At 40.8% G+C, this 14,045-nt stretch overlaps 1 protein-coding gene across 3 annotated transcripts in view; it reads left to right on the top strand.

Annotated features, from left to right (window-relative positions):
• ATG7 (autophagy related 7) overlaps window positions 1-14,045 on the top strand; it is a 258,483-nt gene that overhangs the window by 65,631 nt on the left and 178,807 nt on the right. For all 3 annotated transcript variants that reach the window (XM_046641431.1, XM_046641447.1, XM_046641438.1), the window contains exons 13-15: window positions 5,301-5,495; window positions 6,769-6,972; window positions 8,677-8,792. In XM_046641431.1, coding sequence (XP_046497387.1) covers window positions 5,301-5,495; window positions 6,769-6,972; window positions 8,677-8,792 — 515 coding nt within the window. The remainder of the gene's footprint in view (window positions 1-5,300; window positions 5,496-6,768; window positions 6,973-8,676; window positions 8,793-14,045) is intronic.

Below are 14,045 nucleotides of genomic sequence, written 5' to 3'. Positions count from 1 at the left end.
TTAGATTCATTCATTTTAGAAGTCTTTGCTTTAGAAGCAACTCTGACAGTTTTGTCCATTTCACCAGGGTACCCAAGGAATGTCATTTATTTGGTTTAATTCAACAGTATTGATTGAGCACCCACTGTGTGCCCAGCTGGGTGCTAGAAGCCAAAAGAAATAGGAATAAGTTACAATCCTGTCATTGAAGAGGCATGTTAGGTTTCTGCTGTGACGGTATTGCATGCCACACAATCCCAACATTTCAGTGGCTTACAGTCATAAACAGTTATTTCACACTCACAAGTCTGCAGGTTGGCTGTGGCTTAGCTGCTGGGCTAGGCTGGGCTCTAGGCTTCAAGTCAGGTTCCAGTCTGCTCTATATGTCATTATTTCAAAATCTAGGCTCAGGGAGCAGCAGTCATCTGGGTTGTGCTCTTCTTATGATGTAAGTTGGAAGTGTAAAAGAGTTGGTAAGAACTTGTCATACCTGTTAAAGTCTCAGCTCAACAATGGCACAGCACACTGTCCTCCATCTCCATCGCCAATGTAAAGCCCAAAGTCAATGGGGTTGGTCATATACTCTGCCTTCCTAGTGGGAGGTCCTGCAAAGTCATATGGCAAAGGGCAAGGACCTATAATTCTATTAGAGGGAGGCAGTGCATAGTCAGGAAGAATAATTCAGACTGTCACTGGAGAGTATTATGAACTCCTCTCAGGGCCCAGACAGACCTTGCTTTGGATCTAAGCTCTACCATTTATTAGTTGCCTGAAATTTTTGCTTGCCCAAATCCTACCTACTGTCTATGACGCAATGCAATTCCTCCCATTTGTTTGTTCAGTTATTCTATTACTTACTCGTTCATTAAATATTTATTTAAGGCCTCCAATGTGCTAGGGACTGGGGAACAAGACAGATGATGTTCCCTCTCCCCTACATGGAGCTTATGGTCTAGTGGGGCACATGGTCAATAACAACTAATTTCATAAACAATTAAATTGTAATAAACACGTGTAATAAACAGGTAGGCCTGACCTAGACTAGACTTCCTGAGGAAGGTAAGTCCTGAAGGATGAGTGGGAGTTAGCTAGACTAAGAGTGGCAAGCTGTCTGTGCAAATGCCTGAGGTCGGAAGCAGCATGGTGCGTCCATGGAAGTGAAGGAAAACTAGATAGCTGAAGCATGGAGGTCAAGGAACGCAGACGAGAGGCTGGGGCGAAAGCAAGGCCAGATCATGCTGGGCCTTAGAGATCAAGTTCAACTTTTCTTGAAACCATCAGCCCACCAGGATTGAGCCTCTTCGTCAGCACTGACATCATATTCCTCTATTTTTGCTATTGGATTATTCAGTCCTTGAGGCCAGGAGCCAGGTGTCTTATACTTTTATCCTTCATGCATTATATAAATCATAACAGATAATGTACAGAACCCTGTAAAGTATGAGTGTAATTCATCAACTTTATGAAAAGTACCTGCGAAACTGTTTCACTTATTGGTTAGCCAGGCTTATGGGATTTTCTTTGTATGATCAGTTTGGTTTAATTTTTTTATTCAACAAATATTTATTCATCACCTTCCTTACAGCAGGCCACAGGGAAAAAAGGCCAGTCCTAAGTGATTAAGACATGAGAAGAACTGCTCTGCCACAAGTACCGTGTCTAATCCTGGGGTTGAATTAACTGAGGAGAAAAAAAAACTAATCTTTAATAAATCAAATAACTATATGAGGTCACCATTTTTTTTTAAAGATGAGCCAATAAAATATAAGATTATGGAGCCATACTAGAGGCTTTAAAACCCAACTCTGGACATCTGCTTCCAACCCTGATGAGTAACTGATATTGGACCAGCTTTCCTACCATAAACAATTATGCACTTGGATAAAATATGTAAAATGACTCTCTTCAGACAGCGAACACTAAGCAGTGAAAGACTGTGATCCCAGACAGAAGGGAAAGAAAGGATGTTTGTCCCAACTCATTGCATGGAGGCACTTTCTGGCCCATGCCAGAGCCCATGTGGAACCCAAGGAGGTATTCTTGGTCTTGAGGAACTGAGGAAACTGAGATCAGAGTTCAGAGCATCTGAAATGGCTGGAATTTGCAGCACACAGTATCAGACATACAGGAGCTATGCAGAGAAGGAATTCCAGAAAACTGTCCAGGCAGTACCTTGAGTCTTTGACTGAATATCGTGCTCCTCATGTTCAGAGTGTGAGTCTGTAAGCCTGGGCAAAATCCCCACCATTCTGCTGTGAGAAGAATGGGATTCCAGGGCTCCTACAAGGCTGAGAAACATTGGAGTCCCACCTATCCAGAATGGAGGGACCTCATTGAATACGCTGAACCCTTAGGTGATACCTCAGTAAGGCCACAGAATTCAGTATAATAGCTAAAACTACAAAGCTTCTACGAGAACACAGCTTAGTGATCTTGTGATAGTTGAAAATTTCTTAGGACCCAGGAAATACCGACCATAAGTGAAAAAATGGATAACTTGGACTTTTATCAAAATCTAAAACTTCTGCTTCTCAAAAGATACCATTAAGAGAATGAAAAGGCTGGCCAAAACTGAGAAGATACTCAGTGGACGTATATTTGGCAAAACTTTTATCCAGAATACATAAACATTTCTTCCTACTACTCGATAATAAGACAGACAAACCATATATTTTTTTTAAGGGACAAGAGATGTGCACAGGCACTTATTTCATAGTGAAGATCTATAAATGGCTAGAGAATACAGGGACATGCTCAACATCAGTAGTCATCAGGGAAATATGAATTAAAACCATAAAGATACATTACTATATACCCACAAAAATGGCCAAAATTAAAAAAAAAAAAAACTGACAGTGATAAATGTCATCAGGCTGTGGAACATCCAGAACTCTCATACTTTTCTGGTAAAACAACCACTTTGGAAATCAGTCTGGCAGTTTCTCACAAAACTAAACACCTACCTAATGACCCAGAAATTCCGCTCTTAGGTATTTGCCCAAGAGAAATGAGAACATAGCTACACTAAAAGACTTATACAAGAATGTCCATAGCAGCTTTATTCATCATAGCCAAAATTTAGAAATAACCCAAACAGCTGTCAACAAGAGAATGAACAAACAAATTGAAGTATATTCACACAACGAAAAGGAACGCACTATTGCTAGTCAACAATATAGATGAACCTGAGAAGCATTTTGCTGAGTGAAGGAAGCCAAACACAGACAAGTATATACTGTAGGATACTGTTTATATGAGGTTCTAGAAAAGGCAAAACTAATCTAGGAAAAAGTCGGAACAGTGGTTGCCTCGTGGCGGTGGGGAGTAGCAGGGACTGGCTGGAAGGGCACAAGAGCGCGCTGCAGGGGGCGGAAGGTTCTGTATCTTGATACACGTGTGCAGTGGTTGATCCGCAGTTTGTCAGAACACATTGAACTGTACGCCCCAGATCTGTGTATTTCTCTTTCTATAAATTATACCTCATCCTGACTACACAGTTGGATCATCTGGGGAGTTTTAGAAAATATTGATGGCTGGGCCCACTCTCAGAGATTCCAATTTAAATGGTCTGGGGGAAAGCCTGGGCATTAGGAATTTTTTAAACTCTCTATCTAGGTGCTTCTAATGTGCAACCAAGGTTGAAGACTATTGTGTTGAAACTTGCTGAATTCCAGCCTCAGGCATGTGGACCTAAATGGTGGGCCAAGAGCCAGTGCTATGCAGGCAGTCACTGGCTGAAATTGTAGCAGGCGGAGATTCATTTAGGTTAGCCCCGTGGATGTGGGTGAGGAGCTGTATTGTTGAAAAGGTCAGAATTAGTACTGAGTAATTATGCTTTAAGCTTGGTGTCTTTAAAATACCTACATAATACCTTTTCGAATCAAGCTACCACCATTTAAAATGCTCTGTCGATTGTAATAAGACAGTGAGGTGTTATTATTACTGTTACTGTGGTTGTTGCTTTTCTCATTGTTTATTACAGTCTTTGGTACATGGTAGATGTACACTACTGAATGAATGAGGTCCTGATAGTTGTCTCTGTGGTGTTCTCATTGTTCAAATGGACTTGTTTTGAACCTTTCTTCTTTCTGAAGTCCTTTGTGCATGGCATCTTTTCCTGCTTTGCTTGCAACTTTTTTCCATTCTTTTAAAAATTGTTGCTATTGTTACTATTGTCTCTTTCTTGAATTCCAGAGATTAGGTTTAAAGTTTAAGATAAGGAGAAAGTAGCTACAATCCATAAAATAGATTTTCTTTTATAAAAAGATCTACTTACCCTGTCCCCTGAGCTATTTTTCCAATAGGTGAGGAGTTTTGGCAAATGAATGAAAAAACTGATGTTTTCACACACCTCCCTGTGGCCAGTGCCGTGCAGAGGATTAAAGGTGCAGTTTGTGATTCTAGAACACATTTTTCTATGGAAAATTAATGTCCCTGGCTTCACCCATATGTGACTCACTGTTTACCAGCTAAGACACTGTGGGGCCTGCAGGGGCATATGATAAATTCCGGAAGCGTTCTAAAGCCCCTGTGGAAAGTGCGGAGTCCCCACACTTGAACAGGACCCAGGTCACCGGGCAGCTTCTACTTTGGACAGAGAATGAAGCTTCACTTCAGTAACCCACTCTGCTGTCGCACCCCGCCCCCCCCCCAGCCCCGTCCCCTAAACCAATATCTGCACCCTCCTAAGTAGATTTTCCAGCTAATAGTTAGCAAGTAGAGGTTTTTGGTTTTGAGGTTTTTTGTTTTCTTTTAATGCATGTATCCCTAAGAAGATTAAGGCAGGACTCTCAGTCATTCTAATCTTATGTGAATGCATAAATCAAATGATTTTTGTTATAACATCCCATTTGGAGGTGTTATACATTAAGGAAGTGGAGGGGAGGGCAATTTGGGAATGACTAGGGAGAGATGGCTCGCCTGGACAGAGAGGACCTGGACAGACAGAGGGCATTTTGAAGAGGTTTCTTGGCCTCATATTGTAGGAAAGAGCCAAAGATACACAGTTTTCTCCAGTGTTCTGCTTGCCTCAGAGGGAAAGTCCCCCCGCTCCCACTTTGGAACTGCGATCTGTGTGTCCCTGCTTGCGGCTTTATCCAGGCTCAGACACCCTGGGGTGACAGGACAAGGTGGTCTAGGATACAGAGATGAAGAAGGTGGAGGGCACGGAGAGCAAAAGGAAAAAGTAGTGTAATCACTCATGGAGAAACGTTTGGTTGTGAGTGACCATGCATACATGCTTGTAGCTATGGGGAGACATGGGCTCTGAGATGCTGCGCCCACCTTTGCTTCAGACATCATGTGTCTGGATGTTTCCCTAGAATGCCAGAGGGTTCAGCATGAGCATCCCCATGCCCGGACATCCAGTGAACTTCTCCAGCGTCACCCTGGAGCAAGCCCGCAGGGATGTGGAGCAACTAGAGCAGCTCATCGAAAGCCATGATGTCGTCTTTCTACTGATGGACACCAGGGAGAGCCGCTGGCTTCCTGCTGTCATTGCTGCGAGCAAGAGAAAGGTAGAGTGTGTGGATCTTGTCTCTGGGGCTCTTGTCTCTGGTTGTGACAATGCACCATCACCCTAGAGGGAGAACTGTCCCCAGTCTGCCCTTTTTCCAGGAAAGAGCTGTGCTTTGTGTGACCTAGTGACATGGTGCCAAAGGGCTTACACTGCAGAGTCTGTCTTTGCCTCACACACATCATCCAGTATAATAGCTGTCCTTTACTGTTTGGTTTTCATAGCAACCCTTTGAGGTACTCTACGCTAGAAGGAGTACTCTGCTTAGATTACAGCGTAAGCTCCAGGAGGACAAAGACTTCGCCTCATTCCCTACTCTTTAGTCGGTGACAACTTCAAGGGGCCAACAGTAGTGAGTGGTTAAATAAATCATGGTACATATTCATGATAGAATAGTATGCAGCCATTCACAGTTATGTTCTCAAAGAATTTTAATAACATGGAAACACTACTTTATATTAAATAAGCAAGATACAGTATTGTATATATTTTATATCAATTATATTTATATATAAACATATATAGTCATTTATATCTATGTCTGTTTATCTAGAGAGAGAGGAGATGGGACAAGAAGAAGGGAGAAAGGAAGGGAGGAATGGGAGAGAAAGGGAGAAAATAACAAAAAGAAATACCCCAAACTGTTAATAGTAATTGTTTGAGCTGTGAGATTGTGATTTTTGTTTTCTTTTCTAGTATGGTTTTATTTAATTTTTCCAACTTTTACAACAGAAATTTGGGAGAATAAGTTAAATTACAACCAAGAGAAGATCTTATAGTATAAATGAAAAAACCTGTGCTTAAAAAAATGTACATGAAAGGGGAATTATATGGTATGTGAATTATATCTCAATAGAGCTGTTATGAAAAAAATCTGTGTAGACGTGACAGAGGCTAGCATAATGGTGGAAAGAATGAGGCTGAGAACTATCGAGAGTTGGTTTTCTACACCTGTCTCTTACCAGCTGAATGACCTTGGGCAAGTTGTAGAAGCAATCTCTCTGACTTCCAATATTCTCAGCCGTAAAAAGGGAATGTTTGCTGGAAGTTTAAAATGGAACTAAGTGAAATAATTTGTTAATCATTTGTCAAGTCTTTTGCATTTAAAAAGCCCTTAGTATTGGGTAGCTTTTACCAACATTAGCTTCTAGAATCTACACTTACATCCAAATACTTATAAAATAAATTTTAAAAGTTGACCAGATATGAAATTAGCCATGGCTTAAAATAAAAGCATCTCTTAACTCTGGTCTTTTTTTCCTTGAAACCTGAAGCTGGTCATCAATGCTGCCCTGGGATTTGACACATTTGTTGTCATGAGACACGGCCTGAAGAAACCTAAGCAGCAGGGAGCCGGGGACTTGCATCCCAGCCACCCCGTGGCACCTGCCGACCTCTTGGGCTCATCGCTTTTTGCCAACATCCCCGGCTACAAACTCGGCTGCTATTTCTGCAATGATGTGGTGGCCCCCGGAGATGTAAGTGGATTACTTTGTGGTTCCAAGTATTTCCTACAACTGTCTTGCCTACTAGGGCAGCGAGACCCAGCTCTTTCCTTTATGACTGTTTAAGTATTGTCTTTTAACAAAGAGAAGAATTCTCCAGTTTTGGGGGTGGCATTATTCTACTATGAGCCTTGATTGGCACCATCATAAATGTAATGACACACCGTTTTTGTGGAAAGCTCAGCATGGAAAGTGCAGGATAGCCTGGTCCCTGGCAGCGCCCAGCAGTGTATGCTGTGCTTATGTTAGTGAAGAGAGCATTAAATGAGGAATCTGAAGACCTAGACTGCAGCCTGGGCTTGGACACTGCCTCGTGGGGAAATTCCAAACGAGTCTCCTGGGCTCCTTGTGCTGCTGCAAAATGGAGCTGGGGCCATAGGCTTGTCAGATTTAGTGAGTAAAGATACAGGATTCCCAGTTAACTTTGAATTTCAGGTAAATAATGAACAATTTTTTTAGTGTAAGTTACGTCCCATACTATATTCGAGACGTACTTATACTAAAAAAGTATTTGTTGCTTATCTAAAATTCAAATTTAACTGAGCATCTCGTATTTTATTTGCTAACCCCAGTAGGGGAGGGAAGAATACTTTCCCTGGCAACCCACAGTCCAAGGTGGAAAGTGTCCTGAACAGCAAGTGATAGCCCATTCAAATGTCGGATTCTATAGCCTGCATGCCACCACGCAAGGCAGAGTCTGTGGGAATGGTCCTCTGTCAGAAGAGATACTCATTTCTGGTGAAGCAAAGCAGAGGTGTTTTCTGGACCCTCATCTCCATTTTCCCCTTCTTTTAAAACGTATTCCTTAAGAACTCATACCTCTTTTGGATGACTGGCTTTTATGTTCTCCCAGTATAGAGGGAAAAAGATAAATATTCTCTTCTGTGAAAAGGATGGCTTTATGGTCTCCATCACGGTGTCGTAATATACAGCTGGTCCTGTTCTTTCATTATTACCAATAAGTAGCGTTAAGGGTCATTTGCAGTAAAGTCACATCTGTTTATAAAGCAAGATTTTCAGTCAAAATTATTTCTAATAACCCCTTAATGTGCCTAGAGCTGGAAGGTCAGAATTTTCTTTGGTTAAACTAACAAAGGCTGTGTTTGGAGCCACGTTGTAGCAAAAATACTTGTATTGAAGCCCTGTGTTCACACTCATGGTGACAAGATGCCCACACTGTGAGAGGCACATAGGAACTGAGGACTGCAGGAATAGCAAATCATTGCTGCCATCTCACAGGCACTGTGAGGCATTAGCTCAGTTAGAATGACAAGGCAGAATCATCTGCACTGTTCAAATGGTTACACTTCTCTGTGTCTCTGTCTCTTAACTACCAAGCACAGTAGAGTTGAACTGGGTCAGTTAAAAGAGCACAAGTTGCATCTCCACTATATGAGGCAGCTAGGCCCTTGTTTTGGTTGATATCCTGCTGTCTTTAATTTGTCTGTAACTGCTCATTCATTTTAGTATATTACCTCATTTAGTTACCTAAATTGTATATTTTGGGGTTTCTTTGGTACCTGCAAGAAATAATATTATTTGAGGCTCAATGTTCTTTGCCAGCAGTGAGCATCTGGTTGTGTTGTATAGCTTTATTTGGAAGAGTTTCGTGCTTCAGACAGGTAGAGTTGAGTGGAGTAAAGCTCTGAGCACACGTCAATGATTGTTTCACTGTAGTCAACCAGAGACCGGACCTTGGACCAGCAGTGCACTGTGAGTCGTCCAGGATTGGCCATGATTGCAGGAGCCCTGGCCGTGGAATTGATGGTCTCCGTTTTGCAGCATCCAGAAGGGTGAGTTTGCTGTTTAGAGATGGGTGTTTAAACAAAGAAAGCTTTTGTGTCTCCCTTGGCCTTTTCTCAGTCTAACTCTTCTGAGAATTGTGTTGCTTTTTATATCCTCAAAAAAAAACAAGACTTAAAAAACCTGGTCTGATTCTTTGGCCTGGAAGAACTTGTCACGTGATCTTTGGGGCTACATCTCTGCATCCTTCTGGAACTGAGCTCTACTTCTAGAGTTATTTGGTAACTGATGATAAGGAAGAGTAAAAATTTAGGTAGGGGGCCTTAGGAACTTCATGCTTTTATTCTGTTAGTAAGTTTTGATCTCCTTAGCCCCAAACATTTGTAAGGCAATATATGAATCACATATGCTAGCAATTGCTCTTGGCTGTATGTAACAGATCTGTCTTCAGTGACTTAGCCAAGTGGGGCTTTATTTTTCTTATGCAGCAGGAAGCTCAGAGGCATGCAGTCTGGGCTGGTATGAAGGCTCTGTTATGCCGTCAGGGACTTGAGTTCCTTTTTATCATTCACTCGGCCACTCTTCGCTTTCTTCCTTATGCTTGTCACCTTGTGGTTACAAGATGACTGGTCTACCTCCAGTGTTGCCTCTGTGCTACAGTTAAGAAGAAAGGACTGATCAAAGGATAAAAGTTGTGCTCAGGTTAGTCTTCCCCCTTTTAAAGAGCTTTCCTGGAAGACTCACCCATTGATTCTAACTGTTGTATCACATGGCCACTCTTAGCTTCGAGGAAGACTGATGGATGTAGTTGTTTTGGCTGGATGCACTGCTTCTCTGAATAAAACTGTGATAAGATAGAAGTGGAGAATGGATGTTGGGTAGGCAACCAGCAGTGTCTGTGTACTCATTTTAAAAAACTCTGTATAGGGGCCGGCCCGGTGATGCGGTGGTTAAGTTCGCACGGTCTGCTTCTCAGTGGCCTGGGGCTTGCCAGTTTGGATCCTGGGTGCGGACATGGCACCACTCGGCAAAAGCCATGCTGTGGTAGGCGTCCCACATATAAAGTAGAGGATGATGGGCACGGATGTTAGCTCAGGGTCAGTCTTCCTCAGCAAAAAGAGGAGGATTGGCGGCAGATGTTAGCTCAGGGCTAATCGTCCTCAAAAAAAAAAAAGAAAACAACTCTGTATATATTTTAAACCCTGCAAGGTATTATTATTGTTATATAGTTAATATTCATTTAGTTTTGCTAACATTTCCTTTTTTGTTGCTTTTCATTTCTTTTGGTATCTTGAAGCTTCCAACCAAGGACATTTTCCTTCTGTCTGAAGAATACCCTTTATTATTTCCTTTAGAAATGCTAGTGACAAAGACATTTCAGTTTTTGTTTGTCTGAAAGTGTCTTGTTTTATCTTCAAGTTTGAAGATATTTTCTTTGGGTATAGAATTCTAAGTTGGTGGTCATTTTCTTTCAGCACGCTGACAGTATAATCCTGTCGTCTCTGGCTGCCTTTATCCTTGGTGAGGAGTTGGGTGTTTATCTCATTGCTGCTCCTTTGATACAGTTGGTTTTTCTCCCTCTTGCCCTCCCCACAGTTTCTTTTAAGATTCTCATTGTCTTTGGGTTTCAGGAGTTGGACTATGATATACCTACCTCTGTATTTATTCTGATTGTTTTTTCTAGTGCTTCTTGAATCTATGTTGATGTTTTTCATCTGTTGTGGAAAATTCTCAGCCATTATCTGTTATAATATTGCTTCTGCTCCTTTTTCTCATGCTTCTTTCCTTTTAAGACTTCAGCTGCATATCAGAATCAATTTATGCTACTTTTTGTATTTTATGTCATTTTGTCATTCCTTGTTTTGGTCTGGCTATTTGCTTTTGGCTTTTCTTCCAGTTTAATGGTTCTTTCTTCTGCTGTGTCTAATATATGTTAAAACCATTCATTGAATTTTTAATTTCATTATTAAATGTTTCAGTTCTTACATTTCCATTTGATCTTATTTTACACATTTCCTGTTCTCTGCTGAAATTGTGATTTCCGTCTTTTTGGTTCCTTAAAAACATTTAATCATGTTTTCCTTTTAAGTCCTTATCAGATATCTCTATTGTCTGGATCTCCTGTGAGTCTTTTCCTATTGTCTATTGTTTTTCTTGGTTTTGGGTTATGTATTATCTCCTTATATACCTGGGGTTTGGGTATTTATTTATTTATTTGCAGGGGAAGATTGGCCCTGAGCTAACATCTGTTGCCAGTCTTCCTCTTTTGTTTTCCCTCCCCCAAGCCCCAGTGAATGGTTGTATATCCTAGTTGTAAGTCATTTTGTTTTTTTTTTAAACAAAACCTTTTTATTATGAAAATCAAATATATATGAAAGAAGATATATGTAAATAAGATAATAAACTGCCCTGTTTATACCACCCGGCTCCAACAATTACCAGCACATAGCCAGTCATCATTTGCCTGTACAGGCGTACCTCAGAGGTATTGCAGGTTTTGTTCCAGACCCACTGCAATAAAATGAATGTCGGAATAAAGGAAATGTCACAATAAAGCAAATGTCACAATAAAGTGAGTCACACAGATTTTTTGTTACCCAATACTTATAAAGTTATGTATACATTATACCATAGTCTGTTAAGCATGCAATATCATTATGTCTAAAAAACAATGTACATACCATAATTAAAAAATATTTTGTTGCTAAAAAATGTTGGGCCTGGTCCAGTGGCTGAGTGGTTAAAGTTCTGCATGCTTCACTTGCAGCGGCCCGGGTTCATGGGTTCAGATCCTGGATGTGGACCTACTCCACTCACCAGCCATGTTGTGGAGGTGTCCCATATACAAAAAAATAGAGGAATATTGGCACAGATGTTAGCTCATGGCTGATGTTCCTCAAGCAAAAAAGAGGAGGATTGGCAACGGATGTTAGCTCAGGGCAATCTTATTCAGCAAAAAAAAAAGAAGTGCTAACCATCATCTGAGCCTTTGATGATTCTTAATCCTTTTTGTTTGTGGAAGGTCTTGTAACAAACACAATATCGTCGAAGCACAGTAAAGTGAAGTACAGTAGAGCAAGGTGTGCCTGTACTGCTATGCACATTTTTTCTCCCCACGTGGGCTTATTTTAAAGCAAATTCAAGACATAGCATTTCATTCATAAAAATGTATCTTTTTAGTATGTACCTCTACTATTTTTACATATAAAAACAGATTAAAGGCAATTCCTTAATATCATCACATATTTAATCAGTATTCAAATTTCCTCAGTTCCTTGAATCTGCTTGGTTATTTTTGATTGAGTATTGGACGCGATATGCAAAACATTACAGAGATGATGTGATTTACATCTTCTTCTGGCAGACTGCTAGGCCAAGTGGACTAGCAGCCCTGGAACAACTAAATTCAATTAGGGCTTATCTGTTTCTGGTTCACCCTTGCTGAGGATGTAGCTCCCATTGGTTCCAACCCAAAGTCTGGGACATTTTCCATGGTTCCTCTTGATTGGCAGACTTCAAACTCTGGTTTTTTCCCTCCAGCCCCATGAGTCTGTCAGTATCTGATCCCATGCCCACTGCCTCAGAGGTTGGCAATCACCTTATGGAGGAAAGCTCCCCTTGCAAATGCCTGGTTTACCTCTGTGGGCTTCTCACAGATCTTGGCTCTGCAATTCTTCCCCACCTTGGTAGCTCTCTGATGCTTCCAAACAAAGGTTTTTATACTGTGTCTAGCTTTTCTATTTGTTCTCAGTGGGAGGGTTGGTCCTGACCACCTAGTCCACCAAGGCCATGTCAATTTTAAAAATCTCTTTTAATTTATTGAACACTTATGATGTACTAGGCTTGCATGTGAGAGTAAAGAAATGAGTGGGCTGGTATGTTTGGTTGCAACTTGACTTTGAGCCTTTTAGTAATCTATGTGTTTAACACTTTGTATATACGTTATGTTAAGGATACAAAAATTAGCACAATTGTGATCTGGACACCCTATCTCTATGACTCATGAACAATAGAGTTAGTTCATCTTGTGATGAGTAAAAGTGAGACAAAAATGAAATTAATTTTAAAAATAAAGTCAGTAATTTAAAATAAGAAAGAAGAAAGGAAGAGAAGAGAAAAGGAAAGGAATTGAAAAAAGAGAAAAGAAAAAAATTAAATAATTTAAGAGTTTCTTAAACTGTCTGCTCAAGTCTTTGCTGTCAAATGTCAGATGGTGAAGACAGACTGAAGTCAAACAGGTATTTATACCTGACTGTATGACAAATACACTGTGATTAATTTTATTTCTCAAACACTTATATAGTGCTTACTCTGTGCTAGGCACTGTTCTAAGCACTTTACAAATAGTAACTCATTTAATCCTCAGAGCAGACCTGTTAGGAAAGAAACCATTATTAGTCCCAATTTTGGTGGGGAAATTGAGGCACAGAGAAGATAAGTAAGTTGCTGAAATTCCCATAACTGGTAAGCGTTGATGCTGGGATTTAGCTCAGCCAGTGTGGCTCCAAACTCTGTTTTTAATCACTCTGCTATGCTGCTTGTAATATAGACAGGGGAGAATTGAATTTTCAAAAGATTTGTAAAGAATTTCCAATTCTCAGAAATTAACATGACTATTCTATTTATTGTGTGACTCAGAGCTTTTCTATGCAGTTGGAGAGACGGCCTCACTACAGTGTTGGTAGCACATGTAACTAGTCTAGATACTCCAGAGTTAAATGAAAATAAGCAGCTTTTTGTGTCTTCCTCTCATCTCTGTCACCTATGTGGCTCTGCCTGCCATCTAAGTGTATGTGGCCTCCTGACAGGAAGTATTTGGGATAAAATCCTAGAGAGCAGATTCTACGGTTCCCTGACACTGACCGCTCTCTCTGCCAACATTTGCCTTAGTCATAGGTTAAAACTACGTCCTGGGGCTGGCACAGTGGCATAGTGGTTAAGTTTGCATGCTCCACTTCGACAGCCTGGGGTTCTCAGGTTCAGATCCCGGGTGTGGACCTACACACCACTCATCAAGCCATGCTATGTTGGCATCCCACATACAAAATAGAGGAAGATTGGCACTGATGTTAGCTCAGGGACATAAGTAAACATCACACCACAGTTCAGGAAGGAGTGCTTTCCTTCTCCTGCCCAATTAATTCCTCATTTTTCTTTCTTCTTCCTCCATTTTGGTAGCATTTACACCACCTCAGAAGTTAAGATTGGAAAGTTTTCCATTTTAAAATTTCAATACAAAAATATGCTGTGGTGTTTTACAAGACCACCTCAGAATAGGGGAATTAATATTTATTGCTTTATCA

This window comes from Equus quagga, chromosome 1 (genome assembly GCF_021613505.1).
Source record: "Equus quagga isolate Etosha38 chromosome 1, UCLA_HA_Equagga_1.0, whole genome shotgun sequence".
NCBI classification, from domain to species: Eukaryota; Metazoa; Chordata; class Mammalia; order Perissodactyla; family Equidae; genus Equus; species Equus quagga.
The sequence above is the reverse complement of the archived record's forward strand: the minus strand, read 5'-3'. Positions and strand labels throughout refer to the sequence as shown.